The sequence below is a fragment of the Macaca fascicularis genome, chromosome 19 (assembly GCF_037993035.2).
Source record: "Macaca fascicularis isolate 582-1 chromosome 19, T2T-MFA8v1.1".
NCBI classification, from domain to species: Eukaryota; Metazoa; Chordata; class Mammalia; order Primates; family Cercopithecidae; genus Macaca; species Macaca fascicularis.
In genome coordinates this window covers 11,187,784-11,209,067 of record NC_088393.1, presented here as the reverse complement: position 1 = coordinate 11,209,067, position 21,284 = coordinate 11,187,784, and the positions used below count along the sequence as shown (strand labels likewise).

Below are 21,284 nucleotides of genomic sequence, written 5' to 3'. Positions count from 1 at the left end.
ACCCAGGAGGCAGAGCTTGCAGTGAGCTGAGATCACGCCACTGCACTCCAGCCTGGGCAACAGAGCAAGACTCCGTCTCAAAAACAAACAAACAAACAAACAAATTAGTTGGATGTGGTGGTGAGTGCCTGTAATACCAGCTACTCGGGAGGCTAAAGCACAAGAATCACTTGAACCCGGGAGGTTTAGTGAGCTGAGACTGTGCCACTGCACTCCAGCCTGGGCCACAAAGGGAGACTCTGTCTCAAAAACAAACAAACAAAAAAAGCATGGGCAATATGGTAAAACCCAATCTCCACAAAAAATACAAAACTTAGGTGTGGTGTGTACCTGCCATCCCAGCTACTCAGGAGGCTAAGGTGGGAGGATCACCTGAGGCTGCAGTGAGCCATGATTGCACCACTGCACTTAAGCTTCGTCCACAGAGTGAGACCCTGTCTCAAAAAAAAAAAAAAAAAAAAAAAAAAGGCTGGGCGAGGTGGCTCTCACACCTGTAATCCCAGCACTTTGGGAGGCCGAGGCGAGCAGATCACCTGAAGTAAGGAATTCGAGACCAACCTGCCCAACATGGCGAAACCCCGCCTCTACTAAAAACAAAAAATTAGCCAGGCGTGGTGGCATGCACCTGTAATCCCAACTACTTGGGAGGCTGAGGCAGGAGAGTCACTTGAACCGGGGAGGCGGAGGTTGCAGTGAGCTGAGATTGCACCATTGCACTCCAGCCTGGGTAACAGGGCAAGACTGTCTGAAAAAAAAAAAAAAAAAAAAAAAGTGGATATTGAAGAAAAATTCCCGGAGAAGGGGGAGTGGAGAGCAAAGACAGTTGAAATATTGGGGCGGATTGTCCGGAGGTGACTGACACAGGCAGCTGGCACGAGGGGGCAGCAGCGAGCTTCCAGGCAGCAGGGCCCACCCCAAGGGCGGTCCCTTCGCAGATCCAAAGTAGCTGGGGAGCATAGACTGCAGGACCTCAGGTGCCTGGGCCCTGGGGGCACGTGTCCAGGATGGGTGATACGGGAGGTGGACAGGCTGCCTCTGCCTTCTGGAATCCAGGGATTAGGGCCTAATCAGGGGAAATCTGAGCTGCCTGAAGGTTGGAATTCAGGCAGAGCCAGCAGCCAGTGGGTTTCCGGCCCCCTCCTCCTGCCTGTTGAGAGAATCGCCACAGCTCAGAGACTCCTAGGGCCTTGGAAGTGGGGGTTCCCCCTACCAGCTGCCCACTGGCTCACTGCCCCCCACAAACACACCAGGCCTGGACCTGTACAATAGGCACTTTATTAGTGGTTGGAATGCAGTTACACGCAGGGGTGTGCAGACGCAATGGGGGCAGGGCTGGCGCAGACACAGGAAAGGGGAGACCCCCCCTTCTTTCCCCTGGGGTCGGGGGTTCTCCCTCTCCAGGATCCTGGGACAGTGCTGATGAGCAGAGACGTGAAGTCTGAGGGGGCCTTGGAATATGGCAGAGGGGCAACCGGGAAGCCAGGTCCCCTGAGTTCGACAAGTTTGGCAAAAGGATCATCAAGTGAGGTGTGTGGGCAGAGGGGCCGGGTTTGCCCAGGGCATCTGCCCTCCACCTCTCCCCCTGAAATCATCCCTTGGGTGGGTTCAGTTTCTTTCCTCTCTTACAAAGAGAGCTGTGTCAATAACTGGCAGAGGAAGTCGGGAAATTCAGCCTAACTCCCTCCAGCCCAGCAGGTTTCCATTAAACAGCTATTAGCGATCTCCTCTCCAGCCCGCTCTCCACTGCCAACCCCTGCAAGCAAAAGTCTCCCTCCCGCTCCCTCCTTCCCAGCCAGGAGATACCCCCACCTGGGCACACACACCCCCACCCCAGTCACTCCCAGCTAGGAGGGAGCAAAAGGAAGGCACTCCTTGGCAGCCCCATCTCAGCTGTTGAGACAGATGGAAAAAAAGCTAATAGACCCTTTAATGCATGTCCAGGTTAAAAAATAATAATAATAAAGAAATGCTTCTGGTGGCCCTGGAGCCAACTGTTCAGGTATGGAGAAGGGGTTCAGTCCTGGCCAGAGCAGGCAGGAATAAACGTGGGTGTTCACTGCGGCCAGCAGCTCCCTCAGACACAAACACCATCCTTCCTGTGGTCTGGCCCGTTGTCGTGTAAACGGGGGCAGGAAGCATGAGGGAGCTTGCGGAGGTCGGGCCACATGCCGTCCCAGACAGCAAGAGGCCCCACTGGGTTTTTACTCATTTCTCGTAGTCTTGAGGGGCAACCATGAAAACTCCAAGCGCCCCTTGGCATAAGAAGGAGATACCCCGGACTCTCCAGGTCCAGAAACTGGTGGGATCTGGCTCATGGGGAGGGGGCGGAGCGGCAGTGATAGGACTTCGGGTGAGCCCAAGGGGCTGGGGGAACAGACCCAGCTACTGAGCACCCTGCGGCGTGAGGCTCCTTGAGAGGTGAGGAGCGCGGGGCCTTCAGGACTCCGCTGCCTTCTTGTTGGTCTTGTTCAAGAGTTTCTTGAGGGTGGAAGACATGAAGTAAGGCCTCTCGGCCGAGCCGTCATTCCTCTCCAGGTCCTCCACTGCGGAGAGAGGTCCCAGAGCAGGAGGCATGAGGGGAGCCCACGGGCAGGGGCCTCCGGGGACAGGGTGGGTGGACAAGGGTCACAGAGAAGCCTCAGAGGGTTAGAAAGCAGACACACTGGGACCAGAGAGGGGCAGACTGTAGTGGGCTCCGAGGAACACACAGGATCCCCACACTCCCAGGCCAGGAAGCCCCCCCGCTTCATGCACCCCCAGTCTACATGGAGGAAACCTGGCCCCCACGCCAGCCTCCCTCACTCTCTACTCCTCGGCTTCCGCCCGCTTCCCCTCCTCCGCACTCCCCTTCAACAGGATGTCTCTCAGCTCGGGCGACATGAAGTAGGGTCGCTCCTGAGAGCCGTCATTCCTTTCCAGGTCCTCACCTGGGCTCCCCCCGGGAACCGGCAGGGGGAAAATGGGGTGGTCAGGAAGGGAGGGAAAGAGGGAGGCAGGGAAGAACAGGGAAGCCAGCAGGCATGGAGGAGAGGAAGAGAGACGAAAAAAACAAACAAACAAAAAAAACAGTTGGAGAAACCAGAGTTAGTGGCAGCCACAGATCCCCCCCCCATCAAAGCCAGAAACTGCGAAGCGCGGGTGGGCTCCAGGGCAGCGTCCAGGCTGCAGCCTGGGCAAGTGGACAGGAGGTTGGAGTTGCTTCTAAGCGCAAAAGGAAACCAGGAAGACAGGCTGGGGACCCAGGACGAGGGACAGCCAAGCCCCGGGGAAGCTGGGGGCAGGCGACCGTGGTGCCCCGTTGGAGGGTGATGTGATGCCCAGTGGGAAGAAGGGATTTGGGGCCCAGCAAGGTTTGGGGTGAGGGGTCACTCACAGAAGCAGAGGAACAGTGTGTCCACACACATGCCATAGACGCTGAAGAAACCATGTGCAATCAGGTAGGAGCCAACGATCACCGTCTGGGCAAGGAGAAACAAGCCATCCCTGCTCCACGTCCTTCCCAGAGCAGCCCCCACCCACTGTGTCTCTCCTACGCTGGGACCACGTCCTTCCCCTGCGAGAAACCTTCTTTGGATTAATGACATCCCAACCCCTCACCCCCGCTGGCAGGGCCCCGCGATACACACAAAGCCCTCTTTCTCTCTCTTCCTCTCTTTTTTTCTTTTTTGAGACGGAGTCTCACTCTGTCACCTAGGCTGGAGCACCATGGCGTGATCTCGGCTCACTGCAACCTCCGTCTCCCGAGTTTAAGCCGTTCTGCCTCAGCTTCCCGAGGAGCTGGGACTACAGGCATGCGCCACCACGCCAGGCTCATTTTTGTATTTTTAGTAGAGATGGAGTTTCACCACGTTGGCCAGGCTGGTCTCAAACTCCTGACCTCAGGTGATCCACCTGCCTTGGCCTCCCAAAGTGCTGGGATTACAGGCGTGAGCCACCGCACCTGGCCTTTTTTTTTTTTTTTTTTTTTTGAGACAGGGTCTCACGATCTCACTCTGTAGCCCAGGCTGGAGTGTAGTGGCGTGATCTCGGCTCACTGCAAACTCTGCCTCCTGGGCTCAAGTGATCCTCCCACCTCAGCCTCCGGAGTAGCTGGGATTACAGATGTGCACCACCATGCCTGGCTAACCTTTGTATTTTTTGTAGAGATGGGTTTTTGCCACATTATCCATTACCCTTCCTGGGCTTAAGAGATTCGCCCACCTTGGCCTCCCAAAGTGCTGGGACTACAGGTATGAGCCACCGCACCCAGTCTCATCCTTGCTTTATTTAACCCCTGGGCCTCTGCATGTGCTATTGCCCTGACTTAAATCTAATTTATGCCTCATCAACCTTCTGCTTTCAGCTCAAAGAGCAAATTCTCAAGTCCCACCTCCTCCAGGAAACCACCTATGACACATAGAGTGGGCTTTTCTATTTTTTTTTTTTTTTTTTTTTTTGAGATGGAGTCTTGCTCTGTCACCCAGGCTGGAGTGCAGTGGCCGGATCTCAGTTCACTGCAAGCTCCGCCTCCCGGGTTTACGCCATTCTCCTGCCTCAGCCTCCCGAGTAGCTGGGACTACAGGCGCCCGCCACCTCGCCCGGCTAGTTTTTTTGTATTTTTTAGTAGAGACGGGGTTTCACCGTGTTAGCCGGGATCGTCTCTCGATCTCCTGGCCTCGTGATCCGACCGTCTCGGCCTCCCAAAGTGCTAGGATTACAGGCTTGAGCCACCGCGCCCGGCCGGGCTTTTCTATTTTTATTTATTTATTTTTTTGAGACAGGGTCTCACTGTGTTGCTCAGGCTGGAGTGCAGTGGCACCATCTCAGCTCACTGCAGCCTTGATACTCACACCTCAGGCTTACAAGTAGCTCAAGTGATACTCACACCTCAGGCTTACAAGTAGCTGGGACTATAGGCATGTGCCACCATACCCAGCTAATTTTTGTATATATATATTTTTTTGTAGAGATGAGGTTTTGCCATGTTGCCCAGGCTGGTTTCAAACTCCTGAGCTCAAGCGATCTGCCTGCCTTGGCCTCCCAAAGTGCTGGGATTATACATGTGAGCCCCTGCGTCTGGCTGAGAGCCTTTTTTTTTTTTTTTTTTTTTCCCTGAGATGGAATCTTGCTGTGTTGTCCAGGCTGGAGTGCAGTGGTATGATCTCGGCTCACTGCAACCTCCACCTCCCGGGTTCAAGTGATTCTCTTGCCTCAGCCTCCTGAGTAGCTGGGACTACAAGTACGTGCCAGCACACCTGACTAATTTTTTTTTTTTTTTTTTTTGAGACGGAGTCTTGCTCTGTCGCCCAGGCTGGAGTGCAGTGGCCGGATCTCAGTTCACTGCAAGCTCCGCCTCCCGGGTTCACACCATTCTCCTGCCTCAGCCTCCCAAGTAGCTGGGACTACAGGTGCTTGCCAACTCGCCCGGCTAGTTTTTTTGTATTTTTAGTAGAGACGGGGTTTCACTGTGTTAGCCAGGATGGTCTCGATCTCGCGACGTTCATGATCTGCCCACGTTGGCCTCCCAAAGTGTGGGCCACCATGCCCGGCCTCTAGAGCCTATTTTATGTCCTCCTAGCACTGGGCACCCCTCCTGAGCTCTTGGTGTAGCTGCAATTTTATGCATGTTGAGGGCTTTCCAGGTTTAATGCCCACATCCTCACTAGACCCAGTCCCATTTACTGCTACATCCATAGCAATCTGAAGACTCACAGGGCCTAAGTAGCTGCTAGATAAACATTTGTTGACTGAAGTCAGTAGACATGGCTGGGTGTGATGGCTCATACATGTAGTCCTTGCACTTTGGGAGGCTGAGGCGGGAGGATCCCTTGAGCCCAGAGCTCGAGACCAGCCTGGGCAATAGAGGGAGACCCTGCCTCTATTATTATTATCATTATTATTATTATAGTAGAGTGTGAGCTACCACACCCAGCCTATCTCTATTATATTAAAATAAAAATTCGCCAGGCATGGTGGGTCACACCTGTAATCCCAGCACTTTGGGAGGCTGAGGCAGGTGGATCACGAGGTCAGGAGTTCAAGACCATCCTGGCTAACACAGTGAAACTCTGTCTCTATTAAAAATGCAAAAAAATTAGCCAGGCATGGTGGCAGGCACCTGTGGTCCCAGCTACTCAGGAGGCTAAGGCAGGAGAATGGCATGAACCCAGGAGGCGGAGGTTGCAGTGAGCCAAGATCACGCTACAGCACTCCAGCCTGGGCGACACAGTGAGACTCCATCTCAAAAAATAAATAAATAAATAAAAATAAAATAAAATACAAATTCAATACAATGAAATCATGGCCAGGCATAAGGGGTCATGCCTGTAATCCCAACACTTTGGAAGGCTGAGGTGGGTGGATCACCTGAAGTCGGGGAGTTCGAGACCAGCCTGACCAACAGGGTGAAACCCCATCTCTACTAAAAATACAAAAATTAGCCGAGCACAGTGGCATGTGCCTGTAATCCCAGCTACTAGGGGAACTGAGGCAGGAGAATCGCTTGAACCCGGGAGGTGGAGGTTGTGTGAGCAGAGATCACTCCATTGCATTCCAGCCTGGGTGACAAAGCAAGGCTCCATATCTCAAAAAAAAAAAAAAAAAAGTCAGTGGACCTTAGAGGGATTAAATAACTTGCCCAAGATTACTCTTCCTCATCTTAGAACTAGCAAATAGAGGATCCAAGAAACGAAACTAGGTCACTGGGCTTCAAGACCTACACTGAGGTACAATACTGCCCTTGCAATGAAGGCTCAATCACTCCACAGCCTTATTACCTCCTTGGCCGTATCGCCACCTTTTTTTTTTTTTTTTTTTTTTTTTGAGACAGAGCACTCTGTCACTGAGGCTGGAGTGCAGTGTCATGATCTCGGCTCACTGCAACCTCTGCCTCCCAGGTTCAAGCAATTCTCCTGCCTCAGCCTCCCGAGTAGCTGGGATTACAGGCGCCCGCAACCACACCCGGCTAATTTTTGTATTTTTTTGTAGAGATGGGGTTTCGCCATGCTGGCCAGGCTAGTCTCAAACTCCTGACCTCAAGTGATCCACCTGTCTCAGCCTCCCAAAGTGCTGGGATTACAGGTGTGAGCCACCGCACCCGGTCCCTATCTCCACTTCTTTACTCCTTCCACATCAGCCCCACTGCTTTCCTTACTGTTCCTGGCACACTCGCACCTCAGGGCCACTGTACTTGCTGTTCCCTCTGCCTGGATATTGCCTACAGCTTCAGATCTCGGATCCAACATCACCTGCATGGCACCACCTGGACCCCCACACCTGCCCAGATCCCCCACCACAGGTTCAAACGGTTCCCTGTGCTATACATACTAGTGACGTATCCCAGTCTGCAATCATACATTCACCAATATCATTATGGAGGAATATCTGTTTACCCCCAAACTCTAAGGCCTTTAGAGGGAAGCCCTCCACCTCAATGCTGAATACACAGTAGGTGCTCAATAATGTCTGTGGTCCGAGGTCGGGGGTGGTGGGTCACACCTGCAATCCCAGCACTCTGTGAGCCTGAGGCAGGCGGATCACTTGAGATCAGGAGTTTGAGACCATCCCAGCCAACATGGTGAAACCCCATCTCTATTAAATATACAAAAATTAGCCAGGTGTGATGGCTCATGCCCATAATCCCAGCACTGTGGGAGGCCGAGGCGGGAGGATCACCTGAGGTTGGGAGTACGAGACCAGCCTGACCAACATGGAGAAACCCAGTCTCTACTAAAAATATAAAATTAGTCACACATGATAGCATATGTCTGTAATCCCAGCTACTCAGGAGGCTGAGGCAGGAGAATTGTTTGAACCCGGGAGGTGGAGGTTGCAGTGAGCCGAGATCACCCCATTGCACTCCAGCCTGGGCAACAAGAGTGAAACTCTGTCTCAAAAAAACAAAAAGGCCGGGCGCGGTGGCTCAAGCCTATAATCCCAGCACTTTGGGAGGCCGAGACGGGTGGATCACAAGGTCAGGAGATCGAGACCATCCTGGCTAACCCGGTGAAACCCCATCTCTACTAAAAAATACGAAAAAACTAGCCGGGCGAGGTGGTGGGCGCCTGTAATCCCAGCTACTCGGGAGGCTGAGGCAGGAGAATGGCGTAAACCCGGGAGGCGGAGCTTGCAGTGAGCTGAGATCCGGCCACTGCACTCCAGCCTGGGTGACAAAGCGAGACTCCGTCTCTAAAACAAAAAACAAAAAACAAAAAACATTAGCCAGGTGTGGTGGCATGTGCCTGTAATCCCAGCTAATCAGCAGGCTGAGGCACGAGAATCGCCTGAACTAGGGAGGTAGAGGTTTCAGTGAGCCAAGATCATTTCACTGCACTCCAACCTGGGCAACAGAGTGAGTCTGTCTCAAAAAAGAAAAAAAAAAAAAAAAAAAAAAAGATTAAATTAAATTAAATTAAAATTAAAAAATAAATATACAAAAATTAGCCAGGTGTGGGGGCAGGCGCCCGTAATCCCAGCTACTCGGGAGGCAGAAGCTTGAGAATTCGCTTGAACCCAGCAGGCAAAGGTTGCAGTGAGCCAACATTGCACAACTGCACTCCAGCCAGGGCAACAGGGCAAGACTCTGATGCAAAAACAAACAAAGAGTTTGTGGTCCGAATAAATAATCAATTCCCCACCTCTGACCTCTAGCCACATTTATCTAGTCAAAGAAGACCAAGCAAATCCCAACACCTCTTTCTTCCCAAACCCCCATCTCTCCCCAGAGGTCCATACCAGTATAGGAACCCAGTAATAATTGAGGGGTGGTGCTGTATCCTGCACGATCCTGATACGGTGGGTGAAGAAGAAGAAAGCCAGGATCCCTGGAGAAGGAGAAGAAAGCAAGATGGTGAAGGGTTCTGGATATAGGAAATAGCCTCCTAAGAAGATGACACCCATCACAGAAGACAGAAATCAGGCTCCCACACCCTGAGAGGCGAGGTGGGCGGCACTTACCCACACTGCCTACGATCAAAAGTTTGCCCAACAGGAAGAGGAAGTCGGTAACTTTGTCCAGGACAGCCACTCTGCAGGGGACAGTGAGGGGCAGGTGTTAATGCTGGCTTCAGGGACTAGGGGAAGAGGGAGGTGGCAGGAGGAAGATGGTGCTGATTCCTGACCTGATGATGTTTCTCATGAGCAGGAAGAAGGCATTCCTGGCCGAGGTGCAGAAATTGGTGCCGTAGATGGCAATCTGGAGGAGAGTGGGAGGGAGAGATCAGACCCACTGGGTGGGCATGGGGGGTGGTCCTCTCACCCAGCAGGAGCTGATGGGTTGGTTGGGGGTCCCAGGCCCACTCACCATGATGTAGGCATTCCTATTGAGGAATTTGATGAACTTCTCCAGGCACCAGAAGCAGCATTTGAGGCAGGTCATGAGGCACTTGGCAAACTTGTTCTCTGCGGCTGGAAGAGAAGGGAAGGGATGCAGAAGTGAGGGGACACCGCCTGCCATGGAAGGGATCCCCTCTTCCCTATCACACACACTTGCCAATGTCCAGGTCTCCTGAGTCCATGCTGTCAAAGAGACAGGGACTTGAGCCCAGGAGTTTGAGACCACAGTAAGCCATGATGGTGCCACTGCACTCCAGCCTGGACGACAGAGAAAGATCCTGTCTCTAAAGCAAAGTATAATCAATCCCAGCCCCACAGCCCTTCCTCTAAGAAAAATAAACCAGTTTTTTTTTTTTTTTTTTTTTTTGAAATGGAGTCTTGCTCTGTTTCCCAGGCTGAAGTGCAGTCGCTCGATCTCGGCTCACTGCAACCTCCACCTCTGGGGTTCAAGTGATTCTCCTCTCTCAGCCTCCCGAGTAGCTGGGACTACAGACGCGCATACCACCATGGCTGGCTAATTTTTGTATTTGTAGTAGAGATGGGGTTTCATCATGTTGGCAGGCTGGTCTCCTGACCTCAGGTGATCCGCTCGCCTCAGCCTCCCAAAGTGCTGGGATTATAGGCGTGAGTCACGGCGCTCAGCTAATAAACCAGTTTTATTCGTGCTTCCTTCAGCGCAAATATATCCCACTCCAATTCACTCTAGCAATAATCAATGGTGGGCCAGTCCTCTTGGGCCTGTCCCCTCAACAGCAAGAATTCCACCCAGTAGGTTCTCTGGTTTGCTCCTCCATCGCAGGACCCAATCACGCCAACTCCTGAGCTCCCCCGAGGCATAGACAGAAATCCATCACTGCTCTATGATCTTGGCACCGCCCACCTCCAAGCAAGAACCAATCCTGGTTTGCTATTCAGCCTCGCCCCCCAACAGGAGCTAATGCAAGCGGTGGGTGGGCCGTACCTTTCAGCCGCTGATCCAGGTACTCGAGTATCACACGAATGATCTGCACAATGGCCAGGATGAGCGCGCCAAAGGCCAGGGAGCCCGTGTGGTACCTGCGGGCCGAGGGGGTGGTCGGTGGCTGGGCCAGGCCTCGTCCTCCACCCCATCCTGCCCGCAACGCCAGCCCACCTGAGCGCCCGGCCAAAGGCAGAGAAGAGCGGGAAGGCCGGCAGGTCGTCCGGCTTGCGCAGGGCCCAGTAGTAGGAGGCAAAGGCCCCGGCCAGTGTGACCTGGCCCAGAGCCAGCACGAAGTTGGCCAACCAGAAGAACATGAAGGCATTGAAGATCTGCAGGCCCAGCAGGGCCCGGTGGTAGCCCGACTCACCACCGTAGAAGGCGAACTGGCAACGGGCATTGGGGCATAGGCGGGACTCATTGGAGGAGGGGAAGGTCTGTGGGAGAGAAGGGAGAACCGAGTCCAAAAAGAGGCGCCAGGGGTTCACAGTGGGCTCTGAGCATCAGGTGTGGGGCCAGGAAAACCATGAGGTAGGACAGGAGACATAAGGATCAGAGTTAAGTGAAGGAACTAAGGGTTTGGAACACAGCTTGTGCAAAGGAAAGAATTCTAGAAACAAGAAGTGGCCATCACCAGGGTCAAGAAGAGAGAATGGAGACAGGAAATGAAATGGGGAAAAACGGGCCGGGCAAGGTGGCTCACGCCTGTAATCCCAGCACTTTGGGAGGCAGAGGCGGGTGGATCACGAGGTTAGGAGATCGAGACCATCCTGACCAACATGGTGAAACGCTGTCTCTACTAAAAATACAAAAATTTGCCTGGCGTGCTGGTGTGTGCCTGTAATCCCAGCTACTCGGGAGGCTGAGGCAGGAGAATTGCTTGAACCAGGGAGTTGGAAGTTGCAGGGAGCTGAGATCATGCCACTGCACTCCAGCCTGGCGACAGAGTGAGACTCTGTCTCATAAAAAAAAAAAAAGAAAAGAGGGAAAAATAGGTGATTTAGCACCCAGGGTGAAGGCCAGGGCAAGTTGAAGACAGGAAGCCAGGTTGTCCTGGGAAGTTGTTCAATCCAGTTAGAGAGTCTCTTCCCCACCATGCATTCTCCCCCACACCCAGCACAGGACATGCAACAGGAGCCAATTGCTTGCTGAACCTCCAAGGGGACGTGAGAGGTTTAAAATCATCCGGGGCCTTCTGGGGCAATACCTGCCCTCCCCACCCTGGGGACACCCACCTCTGGGTTGCAGGTTTTCGCAGTAAGTGAGCAGGAGCTATCATCAAAGATCTTATAGACCGCTTCATTGGAAGTGGACAGGAAGCTGGAGGTTCATTAAGGAAGCAGAGGTCTAGGACTGAGGACCCCAGGGACTTTCGTGGGAAAGAATCCATTATCCCACCAGTTTCCAGCCCTGTCCCTAAGATGCAGGTCACTTCTGGGCAAAGTTGGTCTTTAGACATCCCTGGGGTCAGAGATTGGTGTCTGGGGGTGGATACACAGCAGTGCTGGCCCAGTAGGCGATGCAGAGGCACAGCAAGAAGAAGGTGACCAGTGGGTAGAGCAAGGAGCACATGACATATCCCACAGCCCTAGGGAGGAGCAGAGACACAGGCATCAGGGCAAAAGACACAACTCTAGGGACAGCTCCATCCTGACCCCCGGCACCGGGCCCCCACCTGCTGGCTTCTTTGATGAGTGCAATCGCGATGAGAATTCTCTTCCGGAGAAAGATGAGCAGCAAGATGATAATGACTTCAAGGATACTCAGAATGATCACTGCAAAGGGCAAAGGCTGAGCCACCTGGGCTCCCCACTCCCTCCAAGGCCTCATGTCGGGGCAGGATTGGGAGACTGTGACTCACTAAAGGCCAACCAGGTCTGCCGTAAGTGCAGGTACACCCGGAAATCCGTCTGAAAGCCGAGGTCCACCAAAGAGACATCAGAGCCAGCCTCACCACGCAGTCGGGAGTACTCCATGTAGCAGTGAAAGATTCCTGCATGGGGGAAACCACGAGCTCCGCCCACCAATGCCTCCTGCAACTTTGCAAAGCGCTACAACTGCCCGCATTTAACAGAAGCAAACATCGAGGCTGAGAGGCCGCCTCTTCTAGCCCCTGCTTCAGGGACTTTACACCTGCAGTTCCCACCGCCCGGTGCATTCTCTCCCCATGGCTGGATCCCACACATCTTTAGGTCTCTCTGCTCAAGTGTCACCTTCACAGGAGACCTTCCAGAACCCTTTCCCCCTACTTGGAATCATAATCATGTGCTGCCAGGGTCTAACTTCTCTTTTTTTTGAGACGGAGGCTCACTCTGTCACCCGGGCTGGGGTGCAGCGGCACGATCTGGGCTCACTGCAACCTCCACCTCCAGGGTTCAAAAGATTCTCCCTGCCTCAGCCTCCCGAGTAGCTGGGATTACAGGTGCCCGCTACCATGCCCAGCTAATTTTTGTATTTTTTAGTAGAGACAGGGTTTTTCCATGTTGGCCAGGATGGTCTCGAGCTCCTGACCTCAGGTGATCCGCCCACCTCAGCCTCCCAAAGTGCTGAGATTACAGGCGTGAGCCACCACGCCCAGCCAGGATAGCTGTTGAATGAATGAATGAATGAGCAGGTGTCAGGATGCTGCATGGCTAAGACCTCCCTCTGACCCCCTCGCCACCTTATAACAGTGATTCTCGGGAGTGGCCTGGGTATTAATATGTAGAGCAGCATTAGAAATTTTCAGCATTCTTCTTAGCTTGCAAACTATAATTATAAAATAAAGACAGGCTTGGCCGGGCGCAGTGGCTCACGCCTATAATCCCAGTACTTTGGAAGGCCAAGGCAGGTGGATCACAAGGTCAGGAGATCGAGACCATCCTGGCTAACACTGTGAAACCCCGTCTCTACTAAAAATACAAAAAATTAGCTGGGCATGGTGGCACATGCCTGAGTCCCAGCTACTTGGGAGGCTGAGGCAGGAGAATCACTCCAACCTGGGAAGGAGAAGTTGCAGTGAGCCAAGATTGTGCCACTGCACTGCACTCCAGCCTGGGCGACAGGGTGAGACTCCGGTTCGAAAAAAAAAAAAAAAGACAGGCATGGTGTGGTGGCTCATGCTTGTAATCGCAGCACTTTGGGAGATAAAGTAAAAAAAAAAATCAAGCTACCTAAAATGCCAACACCCAGCTAGAAACCACTATTTTTTTGGTTGCATTGAGTATATTACTATTACTTTAAGACAGGGTCTACCTCTGTCATACAGGCTGGACTGCAGTGGTGCCATCGTAGCTCACTGCAGCCTCAGCTTCCTGGGCTCAAGCTATTCTCCCACCTCAGCCTCCCAAGTCGCTGAGACTACAGGTGCATACAGCTAATTTTTTTTCTTTTTTTTTGATACGGAGTCTCTCTCTGTCACCCAGGCTGGAGTGCAGTGGCGTGATCTCGGCTCACTGCTACCTCTGCCTCCCAGGTCCAAGTGATTCTCCTGCCTCAGCCTCCCAAGTAACTGGGACTATAGGCACGTACCACCAAGCCTGGCCAAGTTTTTGTATTTTTACTAGAGACGGGGTTTCATCCTGTTAGACAGGATGGTCTCAATCTTCCCTGACCTCCTGATCTGCCTGCCTTGGCCTCCCAAAGTGCTGGGATGACAGGCGGGAGCCACTGTGCCCGGCCCCCAGATAATTTAAAAATTATTATTATTTATTTATTTAATTTTTTTTTTTGAGACAGAGTCTCACTCTGTTGCCCAGGCTGGAGTGCAATGGCACGATCTCAGCTCGCTGCAGCCTCTGCCTCTCAGATTCAAGAGATTCTCCCGCCTCAGCCTCCCAAGTAGCTGGGATTACAGGCATGCGCCACCATGCCCATCTAATTTTGTATTTTTATTAGAGATGGGGTTTCACCATGTTGTTCAGGCTGGTCTCAAATTCCACCTTAAGTGATCCACCCACCTCAGCCTCCCAAAGTGCTGGCATTACAGGTGTGAGGCATGGTGCCTGGCCTTAAATTTATTTTTGGCAATGGGATCTCACCGTGTTGCCCGGGGTGGAATGCAGTTGCTTGATCATGGCTCACTGCATCCTCAAACTCCTGGACTCAAGTGAATCTCCTGCTTCAGCCTCCCAAAGTGCTGGGATTACAGGCATAAACCTGCCTAGAAACCACTGTTTTCTTTTTTTTTTAAGACGGAGTTTCACTATTGTTGCCCAGGCTAGAGTCCAATAGCAGAATCTCAGCTTACGGCAACCGCCAACTCGCGAGTTCAAGTGATTCTCCTGCCTCAGCTTCCCAAGTAGCTGGGATTATAGGCATGCGCCACCACGCCCAGCTAATTTTGTATTTTTAATAGAGATGGGGTTGGCCGGGTGTGGTGGCTCACAACTGTAATCCTAGCACTTTGAGAGGCCAAGATGGGCAGATCATGAAGTCAGGAGTTCGAGACCAGCCTGACCAACATGGCTAAACTCCATCTCTACTAAAAATACAAAAATACAAAAAAAAAAAAAAAAAAATTAGCTGGGCGTGGTGGTGGGGGCCAGTAATCTCAGCTACTCAGGAGACCGAGGCAGGAGAATTGCTTGAATTCGGGAAGCGGAGGTTGCAGTGAGCTGAGATTGTGCCACTGCACTCCAGCCTGGACAACAGTGCGAGACTCTGTCTCAAAAAAAAAATAATAAGGCCGGGCACAGTGACTCACGCCTGTAATCCCAGCACTTTGGGAGGCTGAGGCAGGCAGATCATGAGGTCAGGAGATCGAGACCATCCTGGCTAACACGGTGAAACCCCATCTCTACTAAAAATACAAAAAATTAGCCGGGTGTGGTGGTGGGCACCTGTAGTCCCAGCTACAAGGGAGGCTGATGGAGGAGAATGGCGTGAACCTGGGAGACGGAGCTTGCAGTGAGCCGAGATCGCACCACTGCACTCCAGCCTGGGTGACAAAGCGAGACTCTGTCTCAAAAAAAAAAATTAGCCGGGCATGGTGGCAGGCGTCTGTAGTCCCAGCAACTTGGGAGGCTGAGGCAGGAGAATGGCGTGAACCCAGGAGGCAGAGCTTGCAGTGAGCCGAGATTGCGCCACTGCACTCCAACCTGGGCGATGGAGAGAGACTCTGTCTCAAGAAAAAATAATAATAATAATAATAAAAATAAAATAAAAATAGAGATGTGTTTTCTACATGTTGGTCAGGCTGATCTCGAACTCCCGACTTCAGGTGATCCACCCACCTCAGGCTCCCAAATTGCTGGGATTATAGGCGTGAGCCACCACACCAGGCTAGAAACCACTATTCATACGAATATTTTACTATGAGTGTCCTCAGATTGGATTACCAAGCATTTTTCTTCTAGGAAAGTTCAAGGAATAATCAAAATATGGGCCGGGCACAGTGGCTCATGCCTATAATCCCAACACTTAGGGAGGCCAAGGCGGGAGGATTGCTCAAGCTCAGGGAGTTGAAGACTAGCCTGGGCCACATAGGGAGCGCCTGTCTCTACAAAAATATTTAAAATTTAGCCAGGCATGATGGTGCATGCCTGTGGTTTCAGCTACTTGGGAGGATCACTTGAGCCCAGGAGGTCAAGGCTGCAGTGAGCTGTGATTATGCCACTGAACTCCAGCCTGGGTGACAGAGTGAGATTCTGTCCCAAAAAACAAATCAAGGCTGGGCATGGTGGCTCACATCTGTAATCCCAGCACTTTGGGAGGCCAAGCCAGGCAGATCACAAGGAAGTTAAGACCAGCCTGGCCAACATGGTAAAACCCCGTCTCTACTAAAAATACAAAAAAAATTAGCCAGGCATGGCGTTGGGCACCTGTAAACCCAGATACTCAGGAGGCTGAGGCAGGAAAATTGCTTGAACCCGGGAGGCGGAGGTTGCAGTGAGCCAAGGTTGTGCCACTGCACTTCAGCCTGGGTGACCAAGCCTCTGTCTCAAAACAAAACAAAACAAAACAAAAACTCAAAAACAACAAAAATCCAAAATATGAAGCATTGTTTTGTTGAGCACAATATTGTGCCTCTGGATTCCATAGGCCTGAACTAAACAGGCCCCTACACATATTTTATCTGCACATTACCTCCTTGTCATTTAGTTTGCCAACTAGAAATATAAATTACCCTCATTTTACAGAGAAAGAAACTGAAGCAGGCCAGGCATGGTGGTTCATGCCTGTAATCCTAGCACTTTTGGGGGCTGAAGTGGGCAGATCTCCTGAGGTCGGGAATTCGAGACCAGCCTGACCAACATGGAGAAACCCCGTCTCTACTAAAAATACAAAATTAGCCGGGTGTGGAGGGGCATGCCTGTAATCCCAACTACTCAGTAGGCTGAGGCAGGAGAATTGCTTGAACCCAGGAGGCGGAGGTTGCTGTGAACCAAGATCACGCCATTGCACTCCAGCCTGGGCGACAAGAACGAAACTCCATCTCAAAAAAAAAAGAGGCCGGGCGCGGTGGCTCAAGCCTGTAATCCCAGCACTTTGGGAGGCCGAGGCGGGTGGATCACGAGGTCAGGAGATCGAGACCATCCTGGCTAACATGGTGAAACCCCGTCTCTACTAAAAATACAAAAAACTAGCCGGGCGTGGTGGCGGGCGCCTGTAGTCCCAGCTACTCGGAGGCTGAGGCGGGAGAATGGCGTGAACCCGGGAGGCGGAGCTTGCAGTGAGCCGAGATCGTGCCACTGCACTCCAGCCTGGGCGACACAGCGAGACTCCGTCTCAAAAAAAAAAAAAAAAAAAAGAAAAAAAAAAAAAAAAGAAAGAGGCCGGGCGCGGTGGCTCACGCCTGTAATCCCAGCACTTTGGGAGGCCGAGACGGGCGGATCACGAGGTCAGGAGTTCGAGACCATCCTGGCTAACACGGTGAAACCCCGTCTCTACTAAAAAAAAATACAAAAAACTAGCCGGGCGAGGTGGCGGGCGCCTGTAGTCCCGGCTACTCGGGAGGCTGAGGCAGGAGAATGGCGTAAAAACCCGGGAGGCAGAGCTTGCAGTGAGCTGAGATCCGGCCACTGCACTCCAGCCTGGGCGACACAGCGAGACTCCGTCTCAAAAAAAAAAAAAAAAAAAAAAAAATTCAAAAAATTAGCCGGGCGTGGTGGCGGGTGCCTGTAGTCCCAGCTACTTGGGAGGCTGAGGCAGGGGAATGGCGTGAGCCCGGGAGGCAGAGCTTGCAGTGAGCAGAGATCACGCCACTACACTCCAGCCTGGGCGATAGAGTGAGACTAGGTCTCAAATAAAAATTAAAAAAAAAAGAGAAATTGAAGCACAGTTAGGTTGAGGCACTTGCCCAAGGAATTGGCAAAGCCAGGATTTGAACCTCTGCTATTCTGGTACCATAGTATGCATCCTTAACTACAGCGCTGAGACATTTTTTCTTTTTCTTTTTTTTTGAGACGGAGTTTCGCTCTTGTTGCCCAGGCTGGAGTGCAATGGCGTGAACTCGGCTCACTGCAACCTCCGCCTCCCAGGTTCAAGTGATTCTCCTGTCTCAGCCTCCCTAGTAGCTGGGATTACAGGTATATACCACCATGCCCAGCTAATTTTGTATTTTAAGTAGAGATGGGGTTTCTCCATGTTGGTCAGGCTGATCTCGAACTCCTGACCTCAGTGATCTGCCTGCTTTGGCCTCCCAAAGTGCTGGGATTACAGGTGTGAGACACTGCACCCAGCCTGACATTTTCTTTTTTTTCCCTGATGGGCCATTTCCATGGGAAAGGGCAGGGCAGTGTGCAGATTCAGGAAAGAAGAGTCACGGGGAGGGGGTAACCTACCGTAGCCCAGCACCAGAATCACCATAATGATCATCACCCAGACCATAATGCCAGCCAGGAAGCGGAGCAGGATGATGAATAGGAGGCTCATTGCCATAGCAATGACCAGACCTCTGGGGAAAAGAAAATGGTCATGAACAGACTCCATCCCCGGCCAGGCTTAGAAGGGGCAGCCAGGGGAGAGGCCCCTTCCCTCCTGACTTACATGATAATCCAATACCAAGAGACGGTGTAATCTTCAAATATGCGCATGGCGAGTTGCCGCGCCTCTAGGACTCCATTGGCTTTCCTGGGGGAAGGAGACCGAGGCTCAGGTCAGACCCTCTTCTGTGATCAGGTCAACCCCAGGGGATGCCTGTCCCACCCAGGAAAGTGCGACCCCGGTGTGGTGCGCCAATCTCCTCACTTAGCGCCCTCCACCAGGTCCGTGATGTTTTTCCGGGAGCCATGCCCATCCTCATAAGTCGTCTCATTGCCCACCATCAGGACACCCTTGTGGGCGTGGATGGCGGGGAAGCATCTCCGGGCCACTGCATGGAGCAGAGGATGGGACCAGTCAGGCTGAGCCTCTGCACAGCCTCCCCGTCCCCACCTGAGTCTCCTGGGATCCCCTGACTCACAGGGTTTGCTGGGGATGAGGACAGCAGGGCAGTCACCATCTCGAAGCACCTCAGCCACTCCCTGCCAAGAGGGATGGAGGGAGGTGAGTCCCCAAGGCTAGTACACTGCCGCTGCCCATACCTGGGCTCTCAGGACAGTCTACAACTCACTTTATTGTCCTTGAAGCCAGGAACACAGAACTGCTTATAGTACTCAAAGTCCCGGGAGCTGCGAGCATTCAGGTACGTGAGGTAGCGGTCGGGGCATTTTTCCACGCAGATCTGGGCGGGAAGAAGGAAGGCATTGGGTGGGGTTGGGACAGACCACTCAGGACAGAGGTCCCAGCCCACATTCACAGGGAGAAAAGGATGGAAAGTGGGGAGAGGAAAAAGGGAATGGTGGGGACAGGTTACCTGAGGAGTGGGACATTGGAATTCCAGCAGAACCAGGGGGCTGGCACATTTCACAATGTTGAAATAAAACAAGTAGGGTTTGTTCCTGGAGTTGGAGAAGGGAGAATGGCAACTGTTAAGACTTCTGTTTTTTTTTTTTTGACGAAATCTCGCTCTTGTTGCCCAGGATGGAGTGCAATGGCACGATCTTGGCTCACTGCAACCTCCGCCTCCTGGGTTCAAACGATTCTCCTGCCTCAGCCTCCCGAGTAGCTGGGATTACAGGTGCCCGCTTCCAAGCCTGGCTAATTCTGTATTTTTAGTAGAGACGGGGTTTCAACCATGTTGGCCAGGCTGGTCTCAAACTCCTGACCTCAAGTGATCCACCTGCCTTCGCCTCCCAAAGTGTTGGGATTATAGGTGTGAGCCACCACACCCAACCTGTTAAGACTTCTTAACCACCCTATAGTAAACTTTATTTTATTTATTTATTTTTTTTAAGACAGAGTCTCGCTCTGTCGCCCAGGCTGGAGTTGCAGTGGCACAATCTCGGCTCACTGCAAGCTCCGCCTCCCGGGTTCAAGCAATTCTCCTGCCTCAGCCTCCCGAGTAGCTGGGACTACAGGTGCCTGCCATGATGCCCGGCTAATTTTTGTATTTTTAGTAGAGACAGGGTATTACTGTGTTAGCCAGGATGGTCTCGAACTCCTGACCTCAGGCAATCCACCTGTCTCGACCTCCCAAAGTATTGGGTTTATATGTGTGAGCCACTGCGCCCGGCCTCTTTTTTTTTTTTTTTTTTTTTGAGACAGAGTCTTTCTCTGTTGCCCAGGCTGGTGAGCAGTGGCACAATCTTGGCTCACTGCAGCCTCTAGTGATCCTGGGCTCAAGTGATCTTCCACCTCATCCTCCTGAGCACCTGGGACTACAGACATGTACAACCACACCTGGCTAATTTTTTGTATTTTTGGTAGCGACAGAGTTTCACCATGTTGCCCAGGCTGGCATCAAGCAATCCTCCTCCATAAGTGCGGGGATTACAGGCATGAGCCACCGTGCCCGGACTGTTGTTTCCTTTCAGATATTTTCTGTGGCCGGGCATGTTAGCTCACGCCTGTAATCCCAGCACTTTGGGAGGCCAAGGCAGGTGGATCACCTGAGGTCAGGAGTTCGAGACCAGCCTGGCCAACATAGAGAAACCACGTCTCTGCTAAAAATACAAAAAAATTAGCCGGGTGTGGTGGCGGGCACCTGTAATCCCAGCTACTTAGGAGGCTGAGGCAGGAGAATTGCTTGAACCTGGGTGGCGGAGGTTGCAGTGATCCAAGATCACACCATTGCACTCCAGCCTGGGCGACAGAGTGAGACTCTGTCTCAAAAAGAAAAAAAAAAAAGATGGGCTGGGCACGGTGGCTCACACCTGTAATCCCAGCACTTTGGGAAGCCGAGGCAGGCGGATCACGAGGTCAGGAGATCAAGATCATCCTGGCTAACACAGTGAAACCCCGTCTCTACAAAAATACAAAAAAAAAATTAGCCGGGTGTGGTGGCGGGCACCTGTAGTCCCAGCTAATCGGGAGGCTGAGGCAGGAGAATGGCATGAACCCGGGAGGCGGAGCTTGCAGTGAGCCGAGATGACGCCACTGCACTCCAGCCTGGGTGACAGAGCGAAACTCCGTCTCAAAAAAAAAAAAAGGTATTTTATATAGGGCCAGGCAGGGTGGCTTAGGCCTGTCTTGTGCCAGCACTTTCGAAGGCCCAGGTGGCAAGATTGCTTGAGCCCAGGAGTTCCAGGCTGTAGCGAGCTATGATCCTGCCACTAGCTGACAGAGTGAGATACTGTATCAAAATAGTAATAATAATAGTAATAATAATAATAGGCTGGGTGTGGTTGCTCACACCTGTAATCCCAGCAGTTTGGGAAGCCAAGGCAGGCAGATAACCTGAGGTCAGGAGTTAGAGACCAGCCTGACCAATATGCTAAAACCCTATCTCTACTAAAAACACAAAAATTAGCCAGGCGTGGTGGCATGTGCCTGTAATCCCAGCTACTCGGGAGGCTGAGACAGGAGAATCACTTGAACCTGGGAGATGGAGGTTGCAGTGAGCCGAGATTGCGCCATTGCACTCCAGCCTGGGTAATAAGAGCGAAATCCGTTTCACAATAATAATAATAATAATAATAATTTAAAAACTGCAGCATCAGCAACTCTATGCCAGGTGCCATTCTTTTTTTTTTTTTTTTTTTTTTTTTTTTTT

At 52.1% G+C, this 21,284-nt stretch overlaps 1 protein-coding gene across 4 annotated transcripts in view; it reads right to left on the bottom strand.

Moving 5' to 3' along the window:
* Positions 1–1,255: 1,255 nt before the first annotated feature.
* The window catches only part of SLC44A2 (solute carrier family 44 member 2 (CTL2 blood group)), a 49,359-nt gene continuing 29,330 nt past the window's right edge, over positions 1,256–21,284 (bottom strand). For 2 of the 4 annotated variants that reach the window (XM_065535655.2, XM_045378474.2), the window contains exons 5-23: positions 19,047–19,131; positions 18,804–18,914; positions 18,654–18,714; positions 18,440–18,563; positions 18,239–18,322; positions 18,034–18,146; positions 12,132–12,263; positions 11,946–12,045; positions 11,766–11,858; positions 11,506–11,590; positions 10,445–10,707; positions 10,274–10,368; positions 9,281–9,384; positions 9,099–9,172; positions 8,935–9,005; positions 8,713–8,801; positions 3,374–3,458; positions 2,803–2,927; positions 1,256–2,543 (exon numbers count right to left, since the gene is read on the bottom strand). In XM_065535655.2, the coding sequence (XP_065391727.1) occupies positions 2,806–2,927; positions 3,374–3,458; positions 8,713–8,801; positions 8,935–9,005; positions 9,099–9,172; positions 9,281–9,384; positions 10,274–10,368; positions 10,445–10,707; positions 11,506–11,590; positions 11,766–11,858; positions 11,946–12,045; positions 12,132–12,263; positions 18,034–18,146; positions 18,239–18,322; positions 18,440–18,563; positions 18,654–18,714; positions 18,804–18,914; positions 19,047–19,131 (1,891 nt within the window). In that variant the 3' untranslated portion in view covers positions 1,256–2,543; positions 2,803–2,805. The remainder of the gene's footprint in view (positions 2,544–2,802; positions 2,928–3,373; positions 3,459–8,712; positions 8,802–8,934; positions 9,006–9,098; positions 9,173–9,280; positions 9,385–10,273; positions 10,369–10,444; positions 10,708–11,505; positions 11,591–11,765; positions 11,859–11,945; positions 12,046–12,131; positions 12,264–18,033; positions 18,147–18,238; positions 18,323–18,439; positions 18,564–18,653; positions 18,715–18,803; positions 18,915–19,046; positions 19,132–21,284) is intronic. The other 2 variants (XM_045378478.2, XM_045378477.2) reach the window with 1 other exon arrangement.